A 26,558-nucleotide genomic window follows, 5' to 3' on the forward strand; every position below is an offset into this window, starting at 1 on the left:
TATTGCTTTTTAAAGAAGAATATACAGCACCGAATATATTTGATACCAGGTTGTTGTACCCCCTTTGCTACTCACCAGATCAATGATGCCAATGCTATTCCAGCCTTGCATGATAGGAAGGAAAGAAATAAATGTTGGGATTACCCAGCACCCTCCAAGCATTACAGCAATGCGCAGTGGAGTCATCTTGTTCCTGTAAACCAGAGGCTGGCAGCAGATAGCATAGTACCTGCAAGGAGAAAAGCGAGAGAACAACCGTCATCAAAGGAGACTTCCAAGTCTTCTAAAAATAAAACTGTAAAGCATTTTCTCCAGCTTGTTTCTCCTGCCTTTCCAAATAGAGAAAAATTGAGTCTATAGCCTATTTCCACTGACTGCCTCTCACACAAGGAGCTCAGGATGTTTTCACAGCATGAGTAAATAAGGTTTCATAGTGCCTTGCAGGGGAAAGCCAGTATTTTCTGTTTTCCAGCTAGGGAAAATGAGGCACAGATTAATGCTGTGGTTTGCCTGAGGTTGCAGAGCAAGGGATTGACTTCATATTCAGCCCTCCTCTCCCTCTGCACTTAGTCGCTAAGCTGTCTGCACCCTCCTTACCGCGGTGAATGAGTACACCTTCCTTCCATGTAGCCATAACTGAGTAACTGTTGGGGTTTTCCTAACTGCGATGGACATTTATTTTGACAAGACTGCAAAAGCTGTTATTGCAAATTAACAAACTGTTTCAAAGCTGTGAAAACGTCAGTAAAATGAAGTGTGTTTTCCCATAACGAAGCTCCCTTTCTACCTCCCAGGAATCAGGCTTTTGCCTGGCCAGGCTTTACCCTTCTGCCACGAGGACAGGGCAACCATCTGCATGGGGCTTCTAATCTTTGCACCATCAGGAGGACGTGCCCTGCACTCTCCTTTCTCCTCCTGATCCATCCAACATATTCATAGTACAACAGGTCCCTGCTCTTAAAATAACAAGTAGCTATAAACTAAAAAAGTCTTCTCAAAGAGATAAGAACTCTTTCTCTTTGTTTGGCCCCTGTGCTACCCACCTGCTAGTGGATTTCTAGATCAGGAAGGTATATCATTGCTCTGAAATTAATATATGCCCATAAGCATAGCAGATCAGCAACCATATCATCCTACTGCAGTTTTTTGGTGGTCCTGACCTGACAGTCTGTCTCAGGTTCCCAATGAAATATTTTTGATCTCTAGATTTTTGGATGTCAGCACACTTTGTAGAAACAGTACCAATGTCCCCATAGCTGTGACAGGGAACTGGGGTCCAGAGACACAAGAAGTGCCCATAAATTCTCAGGTCTTCTGAATAACTGAATGTATCATTCAGCTATGTGCCTGATGAATACATTTTCTTAGTGAATGAATAATGATTATCTGGTAGATGTAGTTTCCAGATTTGGCAAGCACAGAAATTATGTAATATGGTGCCCCCATAGGATATGAGCATTGCACTGGCCACAGTTTGCAAGTGGCCACAGTTTCAATAACTATTTATAAAGGGAATGAATAATCTGTCAGAGATTTTTTTTGAGTCAAGCCTCAACATCAAGGTATAATATGTATCTAGAGTGAGCCTCACTGCTGGATGCCTATAAAAGTTGATTTTATGAGGTCAGCAGAATCATGAGAGACATTAAATTAGCAAACACACACTAAAGCTGGACCATAACCTGAGGAGATGCCTGTGAGAATTTCTAAGTGCCATCAGCACATTAAAATAAGACATATGTGAATGCACCCATACCCAGTATATGTGTATGTATTAGAGAGATGTCCTTGAGGTGTGCAATTTATTTCTTCAAGATTTAAGTGGGAACCAAAACTTTTGTGCTAAACAGGCACAAAAATCTAGGAATTTCCAAATTTTTTAAAGACTTTTTAAAAAAAAGTCACGTGGAGTCAACTGAATTGCTTTATTTTGATAAAATCAGATTATATATTCCACACAAAGGGTTGAAATAATATCAAAGTGTCAAAAGAAAACATTTTTTATAAGTCTCTTTGAAACAAGATTCAAAATGTCACAGGGGAAAAATGTTGAAACAAGCATTCAACTATTTCAATTTGATCATTTCTACATTCTCTTCTGGTTTCACGTGTGCATGAAAATCAGCTTGTTCCTCTGAAAAGTTTCACTTTCAAAGAAATGGTATATTTGACAGTAACTGTTCTTTTAGAACACTGGGTGAAATGTTCCTCTTGTGCAGCTCATGCTAACAGCCATGGCAGTCAGTGGGTCTGATTCCTGTCCCCACTAACATGGTCCTCACATCCCTCCCACGAGCGACGAGGAGAAGCTGAATAATTTACAGGAATAGGATTTACTTAGTTTTTGGTGTTTGCCTTCATTGGATCGTGAATTGAACAAGTGAGGGTATCCAGCCTCGAAGATATGCAAACCTCAACTGATTAAGGCCCTGAGTGACCTAATTAAAGGAAGACAGATTTAAGTTTGAGTTTGGCCCTATTTTGAGAGGAGGGCTGGATTAGAGATCTCCAGAAGTCCTTTCCAACCTACATTTTTCTGAGCCTGTCAGACAATGAAGACCATTATGGTCAGATTTCAATATCTTAATGGTTTCAGAGGATAGGCTAAATATTTTCTTTGTTCCTAGGATAACTACCTTCCTCATGACAGCCACAATGTGTTTGTGTAACCTTGTCCTTTGTTGCTAGAGATTATTGCTTTTGGATTTCCCCCTGCTCTCCTGATTTCCTTCCCCCAGGTAATAAACTGACCTTTGAATTCAAACAGGTATTTTCGGTAATGTTTTTTGACTGCTTATTAGGACAGATGGTGCTTCTGTCGGCATTACGTGCAACTGCTCTTCTGACTCTAAACACAAGGGAGATATATCTGGCATATTTAATTGTTTACTATCTGAGAGGCACCTACTGGAAAGTGCTACCCAGTGCTGGACATCAAAGGATTCCTGTAACATGCCTGATGGCAAGTTACTGCAAGTCACAAGAGACTACATTTATTTGCAGAAAAGGCAGAAGAAGAAATTCAATAAATAAATGGGAAAGAACAGCCAAGACACCAGCTACCATTTCACAAGTTGAATAAGCAAACAGAAAAGGAAAACAACGATACATTGCTAATTAACTAGAGCAGGAAAACAGTTCTTCCAGGCAGTTTGAGTTATTACATTTCTGTACTTCTATCTCTGCTGCAGCTGACAGCATTACACTGACTTGTACATGCTACTAAAGGCCATTAGAGTAAAAATTATGCCTGTAAAAATGACATCTTAAGCTCTCATATTTCTTCCCTCCCAGTGATTCAGCAGCAATTTTCCTCCACTTACATGTCAAAAGATTATATATATATTTTTTTTTTTTTTTTTTTGCTAACTGCTGCTACCATGACTTCCCTTGTGTTCAGAAAGTCAAGCTGGGTTCCTCCTGCCCTACACTGTTATCGGTAACACGGTTCCAGAATTGGAGTGTGGGTGACAATTTTGCTGATGGCGAGGGAGGCAGAGAAGCACACCATCCACTTTTCGACAGCTCAGCAGGATTTCCATTCAGTGGCCCCAAGAGTCAGATAATAGAAATCTGTGTATGCTAACAGAAGTCATTGAAGTCACACCGATTTTTTGCAGTAGCTGATGATTTGATGTATGTGATGGTTTGGGCATTTAAGCAGCTATTTATTCACTGAGAGAAAAGTAATTATATCTCTAAGATTATCAATAGTTTTAGTCAAAAGCTGAAATAAAGACATTTTCTTATTCTACATTTCTGCTTCCTTTCAAGCTAAAGCTGTTTTCCTGTGCTCCTAAAGAATATCTATTATGTACCAGTATGACAGTGTGATGGATGAATATAAAATGTAATACATACACATGATTAATATGATGTCCAGCTTTAATTAAATATTAATTCTTACTATTATCAGTCAAGACCCACGTTTCTGCAGTTTCTTGAAAATGTTAACTTCCCTGTTACCTATAGCAGAGCAGATGATGTGAAACACATGCTCTCCCCCGCCTCTGTTACACCATTCTTCGCTGAAGGGGAAATACAAGAATCCCTTCCTGGAGCTGTAGATCTTCCAAGTAGCTCCATAAAGCAAAGGTTATTATAATACTTTTCCTTTCCCATATCAGACATTTGCCACATGAATTAATCAAGTGCTAACATTTTACAGAGGGCTCAAAAGAAGAAATCCATAGCTCCTATGGCCTTACTTACGGCTCTTATGGCCACTCCAGGTGTGTCCGGCTACCAAGGGTTTGCGACCTGCCCAGCGTCACTTGGTCACTCCGTGGAACAGTGCAGTGGCCAGACGCTGTCTCAAGGAACATGAATGTGATGCTCCCTGGTCTTCCAGTGGAAGTTCCAGCGATACGGATGTGGGGGGACCAATTAGTGCCAAGTGGATCAATTCCCGAAAGTGGACCTCATGTGTTGTGAACACTCTCCCAGCACCTCCGAGGGGATGCAGGTGCACCTCTATTATGTTCATGAAAGCTATTAAAAATGCTGAAGGTTCAGTGACTCGGTGCCCCAGTCTGCAGGGCAATTTCCTCCCTATTCTTACATGCATCACCAGCAGGAGCTGCCGCAGTCGCTTATATACACAGTGCCCACCACCTGTAAGAGCAAAATGTTTTATCCTTTCCCAACAGGACTGGTGCTTTGCCTGTTGGCGAGCTCCTCTTTACAGTCAGTGCTACGTGTAAAAGCAGAAAGCAGATATAAATGTCTGATGAACTGTGTATCAGCAACACATTGGTACCTAATTGCCTTCAGCACTTTGGGTAGAGAAGACATAATATCACATTCCTCAGTGGCAGGATCATGGACAGCTTGCCTAATGTTAAGCTTGTGTATATGTGAAGATAGGAAAGGGCAGATAAGAGGGAAGCTGGGAAGCCAAAGAGAAAATAGAAAATGAACCTCAGTTGTATTCTTGCCTTGTACAACTGAATGCTGAATCTGCTGTGGTGGCCCACGGCTTTTGTGGAAATGTAAGTGCTGTAAAACATGGGTGTTTGCTGTTGCCATTTTGCCTGTATGAAAGATCCCATGCATATATGCACACACATGTATGCACACTCCTTGTATCATACCCTGCCTTTCCTCCAGGAAAAAAAAATAGAAAAAAAAGATTCTTGAAAAGCACATCAATTTTTAAGTGATGACACCTGTAGATATTACAAGTTTATAGCTTCTAGGTTCTTGTAGACAAGTAAGGAAAGACTGAGACTGAGAAACAGCATTGCATTTCAACACACTAGTGACCTAGATCTGACAGCAGCATAATTTAGCTGTGGTCCATGGCAAAGACAGCTATTTGTGGTAGTGACTGTCTGCATACTCATCAAGCACAAACACAATGAGACTCCATTTGTGACCGGGATCCTTGGTTAGGACTGAAATCAAAGCTCCAAGAATCTACATGACCAGCTGGGCCAATAACGTTAACATACACCAGTTTCTGTGGTTAAACAGAAGCAAGCAGTGATACAGCAGCCAGCACATCTGGGCACCCATCAGCCTGGACATCCAAGGGCCTCCTCAAGCAGTGGAAAACCTGCCCTGGGCACATGTCCAGAGAGCAGTCCTGGCGTCCTCAGCTCCTGCCCCAGGATCAGTGATGCTCTAACCACACTGATGCTCTTTCCTTGCCTTCTGCACATTACAGAAATATAATTACTTAGCTGCATTAGGTAATTCCTTGCCCTTGGAGAAAAATTAAAGTATCTCCCTGGTTTGCAATACAATTTTGTTTGAGCTACGGGTATGTAGACAGTACCATGCAAGAAGCTCCTTGGATATCACAGACAGACAAATACACACCCACCTTTACTAAACAGACTGGTTCTGTGGGTGGCCCACATTTAAAACCATTTGGTGTCATGTGCATGTATTATATACATACCATATGTTTTATCATCACTGGGACCAAAATGAGCCAGGGAAAATTTACTGAATATTTATACTGAATAATTTTTTTACCCCCCTTAAATAATCCAGAAAAAAAGAAGAGAAGAGGGTGGGATAACTGTGGGTGCTATCAGCTCCCTCCCAAAGTTCGGGTGCAACAACCATGCCCATAGAGGCTCTGTGCCTGTATGTGTCTGCTGAAGCGCGTCTTAAACACCAAAGTGGGAATGATCTGTTTGTGAGTTCCTAAGGAAAGAGAGGCCAAAGAAAAGCAAAAGGAGACAGCCAGACTGGGCTAGCTGCCACCGCAGGGGACTCTGCTCTTAACCCGACAGCCGGGAGGAGGCCGAGCCTGGCCGAGGGGCTCCGGGGGCTGCCTGCCCGGGCAGCCAGCTCAGATGCTGAAGACACTGAACGGCACTGATGGAAAACTCTTGCAGGCAACAGGGATGTTTATTTCAGAAGAGAGATGCTGCTTCTCCTTGCGGGACACAAGTTATAGATAAGGATTTGGCTAGTTTGGAAGATCCCCTTAGTCTTTTTGGAGCTCTACTCTGGTGCACTCCACAAAACCCACAACTGAGCGTGGTTTTGCACGCTCCTCCTCTCCCTCAGTGAATCCAGACTGGGCCAGAGTCTTCAGCTGAACCCTGACCAAGTGATGAAGTCTAACGAGCTAGGATCTCAATTTATTTGTGCCTGCATGAAATTAAAACAGCACTACTGGCTTCGCTGATATTTCAGCGAAACCGGATTCTGGCCTCTGCATAACCAGATTTTTACATTTTTTGGGAGAGAACAGCTCTTTCTCTTTTCCCCTTTTCCACTGAGCAAATAAGCTATCGTCTCTGACAGTGCCAAATAAAACAAAGTTATGCATTGCCGGTCCAGAAAAAAAATTGTCCTAAAATGATTATATCTAACAAAATTAAATTCTTATTAGAAAAACAACGGCCTGCTGGTGTTGAGATAATTACACTGAGAAAAATGCTAAAGAGAACAGTTAATTGGAACTGGATAAATTTAGCTAGTAATACAAACAAATGTATGTTGCCAAACGGAGATAGAGGACTCCTTCATGGTCCCCATGTGGGTCGGTGTGTGTGGAGGGTTATTGGCAGCAACAGTGGCAAAATAAATTACCATATTTCTAGAGGGTTTGTAAAGATTAATAAAGGACAGTGCATCCCTCAGGCTGTGCCGTGGCCATCTGCTCTGTTATTTTTCTTAATGCTCTCAGACCTGAATTCTGCAAATCCCGTGTCAGCTTTCTTGCCAAGCCGAGCGCCGACAGGGATAACTCCACAGCTATGTGTCGTGTCTCGCAGCCCTTGTGGAGGGTCTCCCCTTGCCCTTGCTCAGCCCCTTCCTGTGCTGCCTCTCTGTCCCTCCACCTCAGCACCGGGGAGCTGCACGAGATCAGATGCTCTTCCAGCCGAAAAGGGCACGGGGGATTTACGGCCTCGTTCAAAACTATAGCTGGAATTTGTGTCATATAATCAGATTGCCGACTGCCCAATCATTACTTACTGATAGCTATTTAAAACCTAATACGTCTCCCCACTAATAACCTCTCCCTGCCCCTGGCCAGCCGGCAGATGTTTCGCAGCGCGCCGCTGGGCACAGCTCCTTTCCCCCGTCCTTGAGAAAGACATCCCGCTCCCCACCTCGAGCCCCACCGTGGCCCAGGCATCCTTTGGCGAGCCGGGCGATCGCCCCGTGCCTCGGCTGTGTCGGCTCTAACGCCGTGCAGAAGAGACGAGCACGGAGAGCGATGCGATGCCGCGCTGGAAACGGGAGGCAGCAGGCACCGGGGCAGAGCTGGCGGCCACCCAAACGTGTTCCCCCCCCCCCCCCGGTGCCCCTGCACGTGCTCTCACGGCCGTGCACCCTCCCACCCCATGCAGGGAGAGGGCTTCTTCTCCAGACAGACTGCCACGGCAGAGCACGGCATTTGGGAATCTCTAAAACACTGTCTTTCTCAAGGGATTGTGCTAATTTGACGTCTGAACAGTACATTAATGTTAATTAATGTTTGTAAATGGCGCGACAAGCATCTGTCACTCTGGTGCTCCAACACTCTTTGGATACATCTGTTTTGCTTTAGCCTTTATTTAGCAGTGATTATGTGGTATGTTTGAATTCCAGTAAGATTAGCGTTGAATATACAAACACACAGTTAGGTCTGTTTTGTTGCGTGTTACACAGCAAATCTGCAAATGTTACGAACACGCCAGGCAAACAGTGTACCTAGTGCCGAGCAGAGACGTAGACTTGGAGGAAAGCTCCATGGGCTGGGACACAGCCAGGAGAGCTGGAGCAGAGAGAGGGTACAGCGTGCTGTGGCTGCGTGAAGAGCAGAGGTGCCAGATGTGCATCTAAGGCCAAGAATACAGGCATTTAGGACCTGTTTGTTTCTCGGTTGTTTTTTTTTCCCCCCAAGACATCGAGAAGTAATTGTATTGCAAATTGTACTGCAAATATTGGAGAAGAAAATTGCCTTTCCTGACAGGTTAACTGTATTTGGAGACTATCAGAGCTTCTTGGTCTGTTTATATGCAGTGCAATTCTTTTTATTGCATAGGCATAAAGAATGGATATGTATGCATAAAACATGCAATAAGTAAATAATTCAAGGCTAAATCTTTCTTTTTCATTAGAATACCAAAGAGATGATGCAAAGGCATAACCCAGCAACAGCAAAATTTTGATTCAGTGAGCCCTGAGATACCTCTGATACTCGGAAAAACACTTTTTCAGATAAGACTGTCTCTAAGGCTCTGCAGTAGTTTGCTCCCTGTGTCTGACTGGTAAGATCAGTTTATCCTGTGGTGACTTCTCCAGATTTTCTCAAATGCCTTTAAGAATTAAAGCCTGAATGCTTTTTTCTTTTTTTCTTTTTCAGAGGCGCTAATGGAAATAGATACAAGATATTATCAGATAAAAGTCTTTTCAAGCAACACTTTCTGAAAATGTTGAAGAGAATGACTTTCCAAACTGAGTCCTGAGGATTAGATTAACCACCCAGTTTTCTTAAAAAACCCACAGTTGTATGCCCTGAAATAAAACAGAAGGCAGGGAATATATGAATCACAGGAAAAACACCAGCTAGAAGAAGCATACTCCCATAAAGTCTGAATGAACAGAAGGGCAACAGCTAGCAAAAATTAAATAAAACACTGTGAAGGAAGCAATGCTGTCAGTGCTCCTCCAACCCAGCTGCCAGGACGGGTGAAGCAATGGTGGTGGAGAACTGGTCGATGATGGGCTGAGTCACCCTTCCCTGCAAGAAACCCAGACATTCATCTACCTGCTCTGACCTTCTCAGAGCCATCCACCGCTTTTTCCTCACCTGTTCTGTCCTCTTAACACTGTTTGGGAGTCAGTTCTCACTGTGGAAAAAACAACCCCAAAACAACCAAAATTGTCACAGAAATTCAAGTTTCTGCCAGCAACCTTTAAAGCCTAGCTCTGAGGCTTTGCAGACAAGAAAGACATGTTGCTCTTACTCATATCAGACATGTTGCTCTTACTCATATCAGAGTGAGTATTTTGAGCTGACCTGAAAGCTGCTTGGAGATGACTGCAGAATACCACAAAAATTAAACTGTCTGGAAGTCTTTTCAAATCTCAGCTAATGTTTGCACTCGACAAGAGAGAGATACGCTTCGAAAGCCTGTAGTCCGGGTCCCAGAAGGAAAATTTGGCACAGCAGTTGGGAATCAGGAGACTTTGCTAGCCTGTTAAATCCTGGCTGTGAACAGCACGTGCGGGGTACACTGCTCATTTGGGTTAGAGGATAGTTACTCTGTCAAATCATTAATCGCTATTAGACTGAGCTGTCAAGTACCCACATTTTAAATAATATGCACCAGGAACAGCACAACTTTTTGAGTTCAGTCTGCAAAAGGAAAAGGATTTTAAAAATTGGCAAAGTGCTCAAGAAATAGGTGGAATTTAGAAAATTTTTGTACTCTTATCTATTCAAATGTGACTAAAGTGTGGATATTTTCACTTTTCATCCACAGCAGTGACATGAAGTGAGGTCGAAATTTTCTCCTTGCCCTTCTCAGGATGATCAAGAGACATCTGGAAGTGATGCTCCCAGGACAGTCACAGCAAGGGGCTGGCAGATCAGGAAGGAGAAAAAGGCAGATTTACAAGGTGGGGTTTAGCCTTCTTTGGTATGGAAAATGAATCTATTATTCTGTATCCACCACTCCATCCAAGCTGTGTTGAAAATCCCTGTTGTCCTGCTTGCTGAGGATGTTTGGAACAGCATCCAATTTCATAGCTGCAGAAGGGAATTAATCTCTGTGAAGAGGGGACACAAAGTGGGACTTCAGGTGACCCACAGCATGACATGGCACAAGTGTAATATCACCCTCAAAGCAGCAAGGAAGATACCATGGCATGTCCTTAGGGATGTGGTAAAGGCCAAAATCAAAATGTCTATGTTCTCCCTGTCTTCTTCCACCTAAATGCCTCCTCTCAGAGATGGAGGGAAAGACCTCATGTTTCATTTCAATCAGAAAATGGTTTATTAAACAGGACCAGTAGGAAAAAAATTTCATGTCCTTGTTCTTTGTGGATGTTTAGACCTGACAGTGTTGCTAGCTAAGGGGTATCAGGTTTTGGATCTGCAGGCATCAAGGTCTGCTGCTTGTGTAGGGGAAAGCAATTGCTTTTATACAATGTTTTCTGATTTACCTAATCAGGCTGCCAGAGCATGCCAGTGAACAAGCACTGCAGAAATGTGAAATAACATATTCATTGGTAATTCAGGAAGAAAGAAAGTCTTTTTAATAGACTGTTTGGGACACAAAATTGCTCATGAATTAGCACAGAAATTCCTGGTCAGATTAGGACCATTTCTGTGCTCAAGAATGATGTCCAGGTGGATGTTAAACAACTTCAGTGATGGCTACAGTACCCTAATGGTGTCCTTAAGTTGTATTTTGAAAATCATGTTAATCAGTCAGTCAATCAATCAGAGGAAGAAATACAGCTTTAAGAGAGGAAGATGACTAGGGACTGACCCACCTCTACAATATTTTCATTTACAGTGGTTCAGGAGAGCTAGTCCAGTGCTACAGGAGGCACCTTGGTCTGTCTCGAGCACCACGGTGGGTAGTCTGAACTTGACATTTGGTCCTGGGAGAACCCAAAAGCCCGTAATCTTGAGACTCAATCAGATTCATACTGAGGTGTCTGATCAAACAGAAAGTGATGAAAGCCACACAATTGACTTGGAATTCTCCTCTTCACATGAGACAGAGAGATCTTGTGCTTCATCTTTCAGCTGACACTCACTGTCAGCAAACACAGACATAATTGTGCTTACCTGTACTGGGAGAAGAAATATACCTTTTGAAACGTCTAAGATGAAATCCTGGCTTTTTTCATGTCAGTAGCAAAGCTACAAATGATTACCCATGGAGTCAAAATAGCATTCAAGATAAAATTCCATGGCAAGACTGAATGGCTAGGAGAGCTATATATGCCCTGCAGAGATTAGACGATAGAGAAAAGTTTCTATGGCAAATTCAAGTGCCTTTGGCGAGGAGCAGCCTGTCTGAGGGATGTTGCTGTTAGTGCTCTGCCAGTGGTGTGTGTGTGGTGGTCATTGCTCTAACAAGCACTCAGAGCCATTTTGAGAAGAGAAACAAGAAAAACACAGTACCAGAGAACTAGTCCGCAGAGGCATCATTCTTCAGTGTGAAAGCAACAAGCAAACGATAAAGGCTGCGATAATTATCCATGTCAGGCTGCATCCAGCCACCAGCTTGGAGAACCTTTTCTCTCTCTCTGCCTGAGAGCAAAGAACAGCACATGTATGGTAAACACATGTGAAAGAGAAAGAGTGTTTGTGTGTCCTTAAATAATTCTCTGATACCTGCCAATTTCAGGATTGTCAGCTGTCAAAAATTACTGCTGTGTTTCTGTATTCCAGACAGCATGGCTCTGCTCCCTCACCCCTGAACTTGCAGAGGTTTTCAACACACTCATCACTCATTAATTAATTAATTCTTGTCTTTTTTTCAAGCAATTTGACAGCAGTTTAGTCTAACATGGCCAATAATGGGGGGGGTGGCAAATATTGGGGGATTTCTCTCTGTCAGTGCATTCATGACAAAAAAGTTTACAGGCATTTTCTGAAAGATTTTTTTTTTTTTTTTTTTTTTTTTGCTGTGACACTTAAGATGAGTTCCAGCTCTTGGGAACTTCAAATTCAGAGCTCTAAACACTTTTTTTTGATCAGCTTGGCACTAAGATTGGTGGATGGTTTTTTTTAGCCAGTGTGTGTGTGTGTCATTTTTTCATTCTACTTTAAAGAATCTCTTTAATTCTGAAGAAATAGGAAGAATGTTCCTGTACCAGAAACAGGTTCAAATACACACTCAGTAAGCAGAAACCTTTAAAAGCGGGATGATTTTATCACAGAAGGCGGAGCCAATTAAATGGAACAATGCCGATATGGGAGTCATTTGAGTGCAGTGCCCATCAGCCTCAGATGCCAGTGCAGGGGCTGCTGCACCTTCCCAAAACCTTCTCAGAACACATGTGGAACAAGCTTAGAGAAATAGTTTCTTCCAAAACACGGTTACAGCTCCTGCCTTCTTTCAAGACAGCCGTTTTCGCTGTCTTGCGTAGTATTCTAGTGATTAAAGCATTGGCTTGGGATGGGGGAATGGAGTGGGGGTCCCCAGACTCAGCTCCCCATTGCCCTCTGTCCAAAAGAAGGGGAATCATCTGTGCGTTACTGTAGGCAGCAATGTTCACCCATTGCTACAGCAGCTCTGGATCTGGTGGAGAGAATTCAAGACTCCCTGGGCAGAGAATAAAAGAGCATAGAAGCAGGAGCAGAGCTGTAGTCCTCTACAGGCGTTCACGATCTCCTCTGGATGTTTCATTTAGTACAGAATAATCTAATCCATCTCATCTTAGGGTTTTTTTAAGTTGTTGGTTTGTGTTTGGTTTTTTTTCATTTCCAGTTCCTTCTACTCAGCTGGGTGTTTGCAAACTCTGCCTCAGGTCTGTTCACAGAAAGAAAATCTTCCTGTATAAAACTGTGATCTCTATTCTATATCCCTAACACATTAACCCCGAGCCCTGCGTTTCGACAGCAGGCTGCCCCCAACCCCTTTGCTACCCTCAGACAAGGCTGTCCCGGGACCACGGGGACCGATGGGGACAGGCGGCGGGAGCAAGAGCTCGTGACGTGGCGGGGGTCTGCACGAGGGTGGCATAGGCAGGAGAAAGGGGGGAGCTTCCCTTCGGCGCACCCCACACGGGAGGTTCCTCCTCCCCTGCAGGTGTCAGAGATCGGGGCGGAAGGGCAGGGGGGAAACCAATATTTTCCCTGCATGTCCCCTTCTCTACACAACCCCCTATGTTTAATTAAGAGCCCGGAGAATCAAACTCCAACATTTTATATAACAAGGCCACATCCAGAGCGCGGTGCCTAACGTGGTAATTGGCTCAACGTGGCAATTTGTCAACGTTTTTAAGATAATGAGCTTCCAGTTGTGTTCCACCCATCTAAACTTCCAGATGAGGAAACGCGCCGTGGCTGTTGCATGTCAGCTTCTCTCTGGATACAATACTGCGTGTGCCAGTGCCCCACTCTCCCACAACAAAGGAGTGCTGCCCATCAGTGGAGAAGTTAATCAAGTATCTTTTGAAGTCTGGCTGGGTGCAGACTCTTTGGATGAAAGTTGCTATTTAAATATCAGTTTTCATGATGACGAGAATGATTATGGTTATTTTGGCCATATTAGTAATACTAAGTAATAGTATTTTTAAAGATATTGAAATCTCCGCACAGAGCTCAAATGAAAGCTCTAAATATTGCTTATTAGAATAGCTGGACAAAATGTTTTCTTCTAAGTATTTATCCTGTGAAAAGTTCTTGCTATTCTGTACGGAAAGTCCTGCCATTTACCCTGAAAAACTGCAGACAACAGTAAAACAGAATTGTTTGCCATGGCTTCATTTTAATTTTGCAAGAAAAGTTTGAAAGAAAAGAAAGGTTTTAGGACCTCCCACAAAGCCTGTTCACTCTTTTCACCAGCTTTGTTTGCCTCCTTGTAAGTAGTCACTAGTGGAGACGTGCAAATGGATGCCTTAGAAAAGCAGCCCATAAAATATGGGGGGGTTGCTCTTTTTGCTCTTTCTCCATACAATCTAGCAATATATGTCACAATGTGTCATTTAGTAGTATTGGTTTTCATCTGCCTGTATGACTGCTAGCAGCAGGAAGAGCAGCTCTGATAGCACTTGAAAGATATGCCAAATATTTTTTTGACAAGAGAGAGAAAGCGAGAGAATTTAGCGTTTCAGTCCCTGGGAAGATGGGCCTCCACACAACGCATGAAGCTGTTCACCAGCCAAGCCGCCCCTGGCAGCGAGCAACACCTGACATTGTAACGGAGAGAAACGTCCCTGCTCAAAAAACAGCCTGTGCACGATGCACCTCCGTCTGCAACAGCTGCAGGTCTTTCCTTTGGAAACATCTTTAAGGCATCTTTTCTTTACTTTAAAGAAGAAACTGTGCCACGTCTGATCAGTTATGCAAACAGAGCTGTGTGCCGCAAAGCAGCTGAGAACCCGGCTTGCTCTATTGATATAAATCTTATTCCTTTCAAAGTTTTTCTACACTGATAAGGATTCAGAGAGCTCTCTCCAAAATCAGCTACTGAGAGAGATTTATTGCTCTATAGTTTCCAGCGAGTTCATATTTGCCCTTTGGCTACTGTTGATGAGCAACATCACTGAAGAAACTTAAAGCAACTATAATTATTCTCTATTCTCTCCTGTTCATACCTGTCCAGCGAGATACAGCACAGGTGCAGGATCGATGCTGTGGTGAGCAGGACATCGAGGGACGTTCGGACCAGGCAGAACATCTCTCCATAGATCCAGTTGTCCTGAACCAACTCAATGGCTCCAAACGGCATCACCAGCACTGACACCAGCAGGTCCGCAAAGGCAAGGGAAACAATGAAATAATTGGTCTTGATTTTCCTGCAAGGCAGATCACAAAATTAGGGTGGAATAGTTTCAGTGCAGCATCCTCTACATGTGGACAGAGATTTCAGCTTGTGTTTGGGTCTAATTTGCTCCATCACACTAAAACGTCCTCTCTAATGTATTCTTCACTTTATAGCGTCACCCCTAGCTTGTCCCTGTTTTTACAGCTAAATATCCACCGCGTTCCCTGCATAAACGCATCTTTCTGCTCACACAGAAGAGGCAAATAGATGCTCACAGGCCTCTGCATGCGGCTCAGCCTCACAGCTTGCATTGGAGAGTTTGGGGTGGAGGAGAGGGTTTTTATTTTAACTTATAAATTGAGAAAATCCTTCCAGAAAGCATTGAGAAGAATCTAGACTGAAGCTGTAATTTTAACTTGAAAACTACTTTTTAAACCATAACAATAAAATAGAATTAAATCCATTAAAAATCCCACGCAGAATTTGAATAGAAGCTGTTGAATATCTCGCTCCGCTCCTGAGGCTGGTCTGACAACTCCCAGGGGTAGCAGCAAGCCTCAAGACAGGAGTTTTGCCAGTGACCCCCCTCCCCCCCATCACTGGCAGCATTCGCCAAGCTGTGGCAGTGCAGCACAACTGCAACAGGACCTTGATCTGTGTGGTTTTCTGATGGGCTTGTTGGGAAATTTGAGATGGAAAAGGGGTAGAGGCCAAACTGCTTCTCCAAGGAATTGCTGCTTAGCTATCTTTTTCACTGATTTATCTGTATTTTTACACTGAGCACACTAATAACGTAGAGGATGGATACTAACATGATCCCACCGCCACAGTGTAAATCCGAGTGGAGATGCGCTGAGGCCAGTGTGAGAGTGACGCTGCCACGGTGCAACGCATGGCCAGAGACACCCTTCGTCGCGGCAGTTTATGCCCCCAGCTGTGGGCAGGGGTTTTTTTAGGCAGGGATTTTCCCCTGTGCCTCCCCGCGGAAGGGCAGGCAGCGGTGGGCTGGGTGGGCTCACCTGAGCTGCCTGTCCCGGCACACAGCCACCATCACCAGCAGGTTCCCCAGGATGGCCATCAGTATAACGGCGGAGATGAAGGTGAGCAGCACAATCTTCTCCGCTACGCCGAAGCCCTCACTCGAACTGGGGAGCACGCAGGAAAAAAAAGAGAAAAGAAAAGAAAAGAAGCTGCAGGAACAGTGGGAGGGGATCACCCGGGCAGCACGGAGGTGCCAGGCACGGGCACTCGTTTTGGCAAGTGCGAGAGCAGCATCCCCACGCCTGCTGCAGCGAGGCAACCTTCCCACCAAGGCCTTTAACACAGACCATTCCGTATTTATGCGGAAAGCTGCGAGGCTTGCGTTCATCAGCAGAAAGCCTACAGGTGGAGGATACCCACAACATCCATGGCCACCCAGGTCTCCCAGTGGCAGAGAAGCCGACACATACGGTGGAGGAGCCCATTTCCCAGGGCTGGAGTGAACTGTGCCTGATTTCTGGAAGTCCCTTCCAAATCTGAGACTCTGGATGAAAACATTTTCATTCTCTTTTCATCCCAATAAATAATGTTATTTTCTATGCAGAAGTATTTTGGGTTTCTTTCCTTTTGTTTTTCCGTTTTTTTCTCCAGGTTTTTCCTCAGGATGAGCATTTTACATCTTGAATTTTGAAATCCACATAATCTTTTCCCTTGTTCTCTCTTCCCTTCACTCTGTGCCAGAGAACAAGAGGCAGCCTGGCTTTTTTTTTTTTTTTGCTTTTTCACTTGGTAACTTTTCCAGAATTAGGGAAAAGAAAATTTCGTTTTTAAAAGGAAGTGCCCAATTTCCCCCTACCCTGACACCAATAATTTCTTTCAGTTAATCAAGAGAAAGAAAAGAAAAAGGAAAGATAACAGGAAAACACAATGTTGGACATATTCTAAGTCTGCATTTTGACAAATATCTTGTTAAATGTTTCAAAAAAATTTGTTGGGGGTTTTTTCAGAGCCTGCAAAGCAGGAAGGTAACACACAGCATGCACTAAATAGTGTTCAATTCCTCATAAAACTGGTTTTATTACAAAATTTTGAGCCACTTTTCCTTTATAGCTATTTCTCATTATGTATCCATAACAAAACACATCCTAAACCTTCGCCTGCTTGTATAACTTTCCCTATTACATTTTATGGGTGAGAACGGGTGTTTGTTCATGTTATCAAGTGTGGCTAGAAATAAACTGGCATTAAGAGCAGCACTTGACACTAATTCAGCAGGGAAATTTCTTCACAGCATACGGAGCTGGTAGTCAGCACCCAGGATTAATGATGTGAGATTGTTCACGTAATTGAAAAATTGAACTGTTATTCTATTTTACTTTGACTTCCTCTCGGGTCACTTTTTAGTTACTAAGTACATTCCAGACTTTTACACTTTATCTCACTGAATTCTCATGATTTTGGCAAAGCTAAAAAAGATTAGAGACTGCTGAGGTCCTGCCTCCACTACCTGTGCCATTTTAATAAGCTTCTAGCGACTGACTTCACCCTGAGCCTGCATTGCGGAACATCCATTTAATCACAATCTCAATATTTGTCCCTAAAAGCGATGCCACTTTGAGTATGACTTTTTTGCCTGCTGCCAGTTGCACCAGTGGGTAAGATGGCAGCCTGCTGAAGTTGGACTCCTCGTATTGAGTAGGAACGATATCTTAGGAATTCCTTGATTTTCAATGTTTTACAAGGAAATACATTGCTAGGTATAGGTTCATCCAGACGGGTGAGGATGTTTATAAGCAAATAAAGAAAAGGAAAGGAGGTGCCCTGGCCTCACACTAGTTTCGTAGAAAAACACAGCACTAGGTAGATATATGCAGGCTCAAAAACAAGTGCAATTCTATGGCTATAGTAAGAAAGAGGTCCAAGGCAACTGCATATCCTAGCTTCATAAATGTATGTCCATATGCCAAGTAGTGCTTTCTCACCTGTGAGAGCATAGGTAGCTTTTAATTCCAGATAATCTCCTGTGTTAAAACTAAGAGATTAATAAATGTCACGTAGAGTGGACAGCTGGGTGTAGCCCACCTCTCTACAAGGTTTTCAGGCAAAAAGTCCCTGAGCACTGCCAGGCACGTGTCCTTCTGGAGGTAGGTTGCTGGGGTACCAGTGTACCAGGAGAGGGTGTACAGGTGGCTCAAGGCAAAGGGTACCTGAGAAGGAAGCAGGTTTTATCCTGTGTTGGAATGAATGATCCCAGCCCAGAGGCAAAGGCAAAGGCATGACTGTTTCTTTTGCCCTGCTGGTTTTCAGTGCTAATGTCAGTAAATCCACTCCTGCTTAATGTAGGAAGGTCTCTGGGGTTATGTTGAAGGGGTCAGACATAGCCATGGGTTTGCATCCAGCAAGGCACTTATTTTCGTGCAAGCCCATTATAGGTGCTAAGATAGGAGACAGGCAAAGTCAAGATGTGTTTTTATTTAGCATCTGAAAGAGTTTGCACTTAATTAGAAAGAGCTGTCTACTGAACTTAGCACAACTTCAGTGAGGGCAATTAAGGCTCAGAGAAGCTGGTAGCTCTGGACAAATCCTTCAGTGCATTCAGAAATGTCGACAAGGCTCTGTCTGAACTAAATGTGGCTCTCCCAGTTTTTAATGGAGAGCATTGCTTCCTAACACCTTGGGTCATTAATTCTTGGACAGCTCTTGCAACGAGTGGTTTTTGTGTCTGCAGTTCTTGCAATTACAATGCAATTGCTGCCTGCAATTTGCCTACACTGGTCCAGTCATACTTCCTCCCATCTGACAGAAGAAAATGCCTATTGATCAAAAGAATCTGCCTCATCCATCATTCTGTCTGACAGTGGCCTGTAGGAGACGAAATGCCTACATGCACGCAGCAGTGCCTCCCTTGCATGTTCTCTCATGCCGCAAAGGTCTGCATCACAGTGGGCTTGTGTTCCACAGCTTTTGGTGGATTCCTTTGCCTTCCTCTCTCTGGTCTGTCTTTCGAACTCCCAGTACATGGTGAACGCTATATCTGGGCATCTTTCCTCCTTGGTCTCGTAGTAACAACCTAAATGCAAAATCCAGCACTAGACACTAAAACACTAAAATCCCAGACTGCCCTACAGGACCTGTCACTGGCCACACAGCTACTCCTAGAATAGGATGTCACTCCTTCCCTCTGCTAGAACTCACTGTCCCTCTCTCCCATTCATCTCCACATACATCCGATCCGAAAGACCTCATTTTCCCAAGAAGCAAAGTCCTGCATTGGAGATTTTGGGAGGCAGGAAGCTGGGAGCTGCTGACACATTTGCTGCACTGCAGCAAAGTCCTTTGCAAAAGGATGAGCAGTCAGGAGCGGGTCCTTCCCCGTGGGCGCCATGCACAGTGGGATGCACGAGGGGATTCTCCTCTGCTGGAGCCGCACAGACTGCTCTGAGCCCACCGCTTGCTCTCCTGCTGCACGTGGCTGCTGCTGCACAGCTGGGGAAGGGCAGACACTTGCCAAGCATCAGTATTTTGAGCACAACCGAATGCCAGAGCCTTCATCAATAATGTTCATCAGCAGAAGACACCATGAAAATTAAGGGGAAATGGAAAAGAAACAATTTCAAAGGCAGGTCTCAGCCACAGGCCTTCTACCTGGGTACCGGGCGGGATGAAAAGCCACAGGAACAATGGGGATGCTGGGATCAAAGGCACCTTCACTGCTGAGCTGTAATTGTACCTGTCTAAATAAACCTTCACAATAGACTAACATTGCTCCGTGGCTGCATCTGCGAAACAAAATGTCAAACCATACTGAATAGCGCCATACAAAAGATGTTCCTTTTCCTCCCGAGTGAGCATGGCAGCACGTACATGCCAGCAGAGCGGTAAAGAGGATGATGATGGTTTAGTTTACACAGAGCCAGGCTGAGTTAGATTTATATTTTGTCTTATCTAGCTTTGCCTGTCCTTCTGCTGTCCTAAACAATTTTCATCACTGCATTATTTGAGCACCTTGCATCTGCACTCTGCAGCGTACAGAGGGGGAGAGACACCTCTTTGTCCCTGAGCCCTGCCCGGGGGAGGTGAGCTGGCCATGGGCCATGGGCCGTGGTCAGGGCTTCTCACTCCACCATACAGTGCCTTGGGAAGGGGGCTGGCAACCAAGCCTGCTGGCTCTTTTTTGGGGGAAGCCCCCGGGGACTTGAGGCTGCCTGCGGAGAGATCCCTGTCCCCTCCCCGCAGCGGGGACGCTGGCTCTCAGGCTGGTGGCTGTGCTGCCCAGGGAAAGGCACTTGGTGCCAGGATGCCCTGGGGCCTCATCCCACGGAGGGAGGTAGAGAGGAGGAGTGAAGCATTTTGATTTGACCCGTTCCTTGAATAAGCTGCTCTGCTCCTAAAGGCAATGGGCTTGCACTTGGACATAAACATTTCACAGTAATCAATACAGCACGTAGTAAACGCATGGGTGAACTGAACTGCCCACTCATCTCCCGCTGGAAAGCAGCTGTGCCTATACAGCAAACCCCGACAAAGGTCGAGGCTGCCGCCTGCCATTGCCACCGAAAGGACGGCCCTGTCCCCAGGCACCAGGGCAGGCTCTTCACATCGCATCCACTCCTCGGGAGCACTGCATCCATCCTGCCAAGTGTACCCCAGCGGTGACAGCACCCATGTGCCCCCCAGCTGGGCAGCGGGGGCAAGCCGGGTGCCCTGACGTGCTGCTGACTCCTCAGTGCGCGCTGCTCCTCTCGCCATGGGCGCAGGTGGTTCTGTGGGACCGGGGGGAGGAGGGAGCTTGAGGGATGCCAGAGAAAAGGGCTCTGGAGGTGGAGAGACATGATGATTTTCACCATGCGGCTAGGACAGAAATAGCTGCAGACACTCCTATGCTCTTCCTTAGCAGCAGGATTTTCTGCATTGAAGAGAAAACTCCTACAGCTGCAAAGAAGTTATAACTCTGAAGTTAGAAGTTGTAACTGGCCAAGTTTGGTGCTCTGGGGAGGAAGATTCACACTAAATTTAAGCTGGGTTTTGCTAAGCAGGGATGCGGTTTGGGGTGGAAGGGAGATTTGTCCTTGCAAGGCACATACTGGCTGTCTGCTTTTGTAAGAATCCCAGACGGTTTCCTCTCATTTGGGCTCGTGAAGAAGGACAGGGACCATAATAGCAGGTGAAGACTTAGATCTGCTCTGTGGTCCCAGACATCTTCCTCAGTGAACAAGCTTATTGCCTGGTACAGAGACCTCCATCCCTTCCAGCCTCATCAGCTGCAAAGAGCTGTACAAGTGAACAGACGCTGAAGAGAATTACCCGCCTCAGGTCATCTTTGGTGCACAGAGATTTTGAGTTTTACTCATCAAAACAATCTCTGGAAATGCCAAAGGAGGCCAGCACTGAGCCACATTTCACCAGGTGTTGCCCTTCTTGAAGACTGAGGAGTGCTTCAACTTCAGGCAGGAAGCAGGGCAATGTTTTAAGCCCACATTTCCCATCCAGCGTGCACAGGCAACCCTGCCCTGAAAGTGGTGGCATCCCGGTCTGCATCATTTGACTTGGCTGGCCACAGCCCAGGGCTCTGAACAGAGGCCAGCAGGTCAGAAACGTGCACCAGCACGCTTGTCTATGGAGCATTTGCTGTGGTAATAGTTTCGGAAGCATTTGGGAGATCTCTCCAAAGAGTATTTCTCTCATGCCATGTTGCGTTGCTCCCCTAGGGAACATTAAATAGGCATAAGCATCACTGGGGGTGCAGGAAGGATGTTCATCAGGGCTATGTGTCTGTACATCTGCCTTTTGAATAATCTATAATCAAGTAGGAATAGTTGTTAATTATTCAGTCTCAGTAATTCAAAGCTGTTAATAATGGAAGAAGTAGATATTGCTGTAAATTAAAATCAATGGTTTGCATAACATCTTTGATCAAATCTGAGTGCTCTGGCTTCCAAGCATGCTTCCCTGTTTAATAAAGCAGAGATTGATGGGTTTGCTATTATGAGGAAATGAGATTCAGACAAAATGATTGTTGGTTAGTAGGAATATAGAAATCACTTAAGGAAAAAGGTGAAATACTGATGTGGAATGAATGCTTAAAACCCATATATGGACACATTCAAAAGGCTCTTCCGTGCAGTCATTAATGTGAAGAAAAAAAAAGTGTAATTATTTTTTCAAGCTCAATTTTTACTTTCCTGTAAACACCCCAACTTTTCTAAATGACCTCAAGTGCTTTTGCATATTTTATGCAGCAATTAAACTGCACAGATGAGTCATGTAGGTAAGACCACGCACATTGCTCCTCTGGTTTTCGTTACACATGTCACACCCTGACCTCCCTGCCACTGCAGTGGGAAAAAGTCGCTAACAAACAGCTCAGTGCTGCGAGCACCTTGGGCACTGCACAGACCCTCCTGTGGGAGTAAGAGAGACGGAACAGAGTGAGACTTTGCTTTGGGGGGTCAGAGCAGCGCAGCTGACAAAAAGGAGGCTGGATGGCCCATTTCCAAACTGGAGGGGAATAACTCTGCCTGCAGAGGTAACCTGGAGCATCTCCTGGAGGAAGCCAGGGACCACAGTGAGCACTTCATAATGTGTAAGTCTCACTGAAGAAGACTAAAAGCTCAGAGCAGTGGTAGCCTAGAAAAGAACTTTCTTCTTCATTTAACAGTGGCCTCAGTGTATGGGGAATACATGGAAGAGTTGGTCTGCTTTGTTTTCAACCAAGCCATGGTTTTTCCCTCTGCAAATCCAGCTGACACAATATTTCATGTAGGTCTTTAACTACAAATAAGCTGTCATTTGCATCTCCTCCTTTCTACTCCCCTGATTATTCCTAGGCATAAAATCAGAGGCTGAGTGTTAAACACTTATATATCAAGATATGTTATTTTATGAGTAAACCTAACAATGCATGTCTCAGTACAGAAACATGACAATAGGGAATATATTATTTGATCTATGGCTTTCCAGCTGTTACCATATTCTTTTCTACTGCCACCTAAAAATATTAATCAGAAGTCAGCATTAATCCAGAAGCATATAACTTCTTTTAATGCCTTCAAATGCCACACTGCCTGTGCTGCTTTGCTTCAGACTGTGCAGATGGCAGGACAACTTCTAACAGATTTAAATCAATTATGTACTTCGCTTCTGTTTTAGAAACAGATTGAAATAAATTAAAGTATTGACAAGCCAGAAATAAACAGCATACCATGTATCAAAATAACTCAGCCATATGATTAGTTTATTTGAGTGCTTTTCTTTTTTTTTAACCAAATAGATTGCAGCGGTGGGGTGGGTGGGAAGGCATGAGGTTTTCTCCTTTTGTGCTGGTTTGAACCTCAGAAACATTCTGCAAACCGACTTGCTTCCGCTGATGGTGTGCAGCTGATAACACACCACGCTACTGCAAACAGCAGCAGCCCAAGCAGGATCATGACTGATGAAACGAGGACTTCAGGCCACCTCCTCCTGGACAAAACTACTGATAACATCACTGATCCTGCACCTCTGCTCCGTGTATCTGCCAGAGGCTGAATGCTACAGTGCTTCAGAGAATTAAGTGTTTTAGGCAGCTGATAATACTGATTAAAATCAATTGTCAAGATGAAGCAAAGAAGACAGGCTATTTCAATGTTTTAAAAATTGCTGTGTGGGGGCTGCGCAGTCAATCAGTATGTGTGAGGAGCGCTCTCCCGTTTGGGAGCGGGTGCGTGCTGGAGCTGTCAGACGCTGTGGGACCTCAGGAGACATTGGGGCCAGAGCAATGGCTCCACCTCTGCGCCCACCTTGGGCTTTGAGACTGCCCGGATTCGGGCTGACAGACAAAGCAGGAGGGGCTCCACGTAACAAACCCTGAAAAAAATCAAGCTTTCTGCTGGTCCACGCAATTTCCTTAGCTTACACCAGCAGAAGTTCTTGCCTTTTCTGGATGGAAATTGGATCTGGGGCTGAAAACTGACCCTGAACAGTGCAATGCTTTATCATGATCTTCATACAGATGAAGGTCTGAGAGCTTGAGAGAGAGACAGCAGTTTGCACAGTTATATGGAAATACGCGACGGAGGTAGGAAACAAAGCCTAAGCCTTAGGGCCTCTCCCCTTGCGGGGAAGTTAGGTGGGAGTCCAGCAGCCACGTCCCTCTCTGCTTTTCATACAGTGACGGATGAAGCCCTGGCTCCGCTCTTTCCCAGGCAGCAGAACAAGCGTTACATAATTCACACCCACGTACGAATGGATATTGCTGCAAGGCTGATGCATGTAAGTACACTCCTTAAAAACCATTAGACTGTCACCTAAAATATAAGCTAGAATTAACTTACAAAATTGGCATTAGATGAAGATCATGGTATTTATATGTAGGAAGGGCAGCTGCTCAATCACTTTGTTTGCGATCCACTAACAACTACCACAGGAGAGCTCTCGTGCAAAGCCCTGTGTAATCACAAATCCCAATCATACATCCGGCTGGAGCTTGCAGGACCTTGGCATTATGTTTTGTTCCTTACAATATACTTTCAAGTCTCTAAATTTTACTCCCAATGCCCCCTTCAAACGCTGAATATTCCCCTTTTATGTTCACATAAACGTAACAATACTTTTCGGATACGTAGGGTCTACTTATTTTAACGAGGTTACCAAATACTCTACAACTATGAAAAAAATCAAATTTCTGGCTTAGGCATAGGTAGGAATTTAGGTATACTACAAAGTGCAGCAGAGATGTTGTAACAATCATTTCTCCTTTGTAAATGCTGAATAAAACCAAAGATCAAACATGCCTTTAATCAGAAATGTCTTGATCAGTTCCTAATTAGAATTGCTCCTCAGAAGTAAGCCCACTGTATCTATCAAACTACATATCACTTTAATGAAGAACAGAAGATGATGAAAGAAGCACAAAAATAAACCTGACATTAATAATTATCCTCTGTTTTCCAGGTAAGTGGCTCTTGCCTATCCCATTTCATACAGAAGTCTTAAACAGAGCAGGCTGTGTGTTCAAATGACAAATACAACACACCTGTGCTCAGGAGATCTGATTTAATGAAGCACTTTATTTCCCACCAGCATTCCCATTAATTGCCATTCATTTCACTTCCATATTCTATAAATGTTGAAGACTGAGGCTAGTATGTACTTTCGAACAAGAATGTTTGTAATTCAGTTATTGTACAAAAGACTTTTACTTTACAGAGACATAAGCAACATCACCATTACACCTACACGTACCAACTATCTCAAGCTTTATCTCAGTAGTTTAGAAACAGAGAGTAACTCGATGCAGATCTGTGACATAACCTCCTCTGGCACAGGAGTGAGCTGGAAAAATCAAGGTTTAGACTCCTGCTAAACATACTCTGAGTGCCCAGATTTCTCACAGAAATCTGTGTGATGCCTCTTGCAAAGACCAGGCACAAAACTGGGGTGCGCCGAGACTGATCAAGCAGAGCCCGCTACTCTTCAACAGTGAGCTGCTAATCCTGGGCTACAAGCATTTGTTTCCCTGTCTTATTATAACTTTTCCTGAAAAAAAAAAAAAAAAAAAAAAAAAAAAAAAAGTCCTGCCCTATGCCAACACATTTGTTTCCCCAAAGATAACTCTTTATCAAAACACCATAATGGCAGTTCTTAGTCTTTACTGGCATTCTCGTACTGAGTTCTCACTTTCAAACCAGGGAAAACCTTTGTTCCCATCTTTGCTGAAAGCCTGGAAGTTGCAAGACTTTCAAATCAAAAAGCATGAAGGTCCTGCTCTGCTTTTGCAAGCAATATTTGCAGTCAGGGAAGTATTGTTAAATGAGAGGCATTTAGTCAAGACCGGTGGAAAAGTCCTGGCATCAGGCTGTATATTGAAACATCCAGGCTCTGCACTTCTCCCACTGCTTGTTTACACCTTGGACAATAAAATTAAAATACAGCTATTGGCTGTCTAACTTCTAATATTTCCTGGATAGTTTCCCAGTTTCAAGAATCTAGAAGAATGAAAGAGTTTCTTGTTGTTGTCTCTGCTAATGGAAGACTTGGCACAGACAAGATAATACATTGATTTCTGGAATACAATTTATCTGAGACACCCCGTGTGCCTCTGAGCCACATGAAACCAGTTCCCAGCTCATTCATTACCAAATAATAGCAGGAGGTGCTTCCACTTCTTTTCTGAAGACAACATAGGACTGTTTGTCCCAATTATTTTTTTTAAGGCACACCGTGGTGGAGTTTATATGTTCCGCTCCCAAGGTGTGTGCCCCTTGAAGTATTTGACCAAGTGATTGCCTTGTGTTCCTGGGTAATGGTGTGTCTCCTTAGTCCCTTTTCCAGTGCCATGATTTCTGAACTGCCCAACCAGTTCGCTGCACCCTGACACAAAACACATCAGTCAAGCAGGATTAAAGCAATCCTTGAGATGTCATGCATTTCCAACTCTGCTACCTCCATGTGAGCTTTACCATAAAGACCAGAGTTTGGTAAAGCTAATTCCAGAGGTGGCAGCCAGAAATCTTCCACCCCCAGAGTACAAGTTCAGCAGCTCATTTTGTACGAACCTCGCTCTTGTATTTAGGTTCCAGATAGGTGTTCTTTCTAAGCAAGGACATGGGAAGTCCTTGATTCAAGAACAGAGCACTTACTTAGATTTCTTGTTTTATTTAAACCTCCTTCTACGTCCCTAGCTGAGTGCGT

At 44.2% G+C, this 26,558-nt stretch overlaps 1 protein-coding gene across 3 annotated transcripts in view; it reads right to left on the bottom strand.

The window, feature by feature from the left end:
• Nucleotides 1-26,558, bottom strand: part of HTR4 (5-hydroxytryptamine receptor 4) — a 145,868-nt gene that overhangs the window by 62,429 nt on the left and 56,881 nt on the right. For all 3 annotated transcript variants that reach the window (XM_049829154.1, XM_049829155.1, XM_049829156.1), the window contains exons 3-5: nucleotides 15,926-16,051; nucleotides 14,737-14,937; nucleotides 76-229 (exon numbers count right to left, since the gene is read on the bottom strand). In XM_049829154.1, the coding sequence (XP_049685111.1) occupies nucleotides 76-229; nucleotides 14,737-14,937; nucleotides 15,926-16,051 (481 nt within the window). The remainder of the gene's footprint in view (nucleotides 1-75; nucleotides 230-14,736; nucleotides 14,938-15,925; nucleotides 16,052-26,558) is intronic.

The sequence above is a fragment of the Accipiter gentilis genome, chromosome 26 (assembly GCF_929443795.1).
Source record: "Accipiter gentilis chromosome 26, bAccGen1.1, whole genome shotgun sequence".
Classification (NCBI taxonomy): Eukaryota; Metazoa; Chordata; class Aves; order Accipitriformes; family Accipitridae; genus Astur; species Astur gentilis.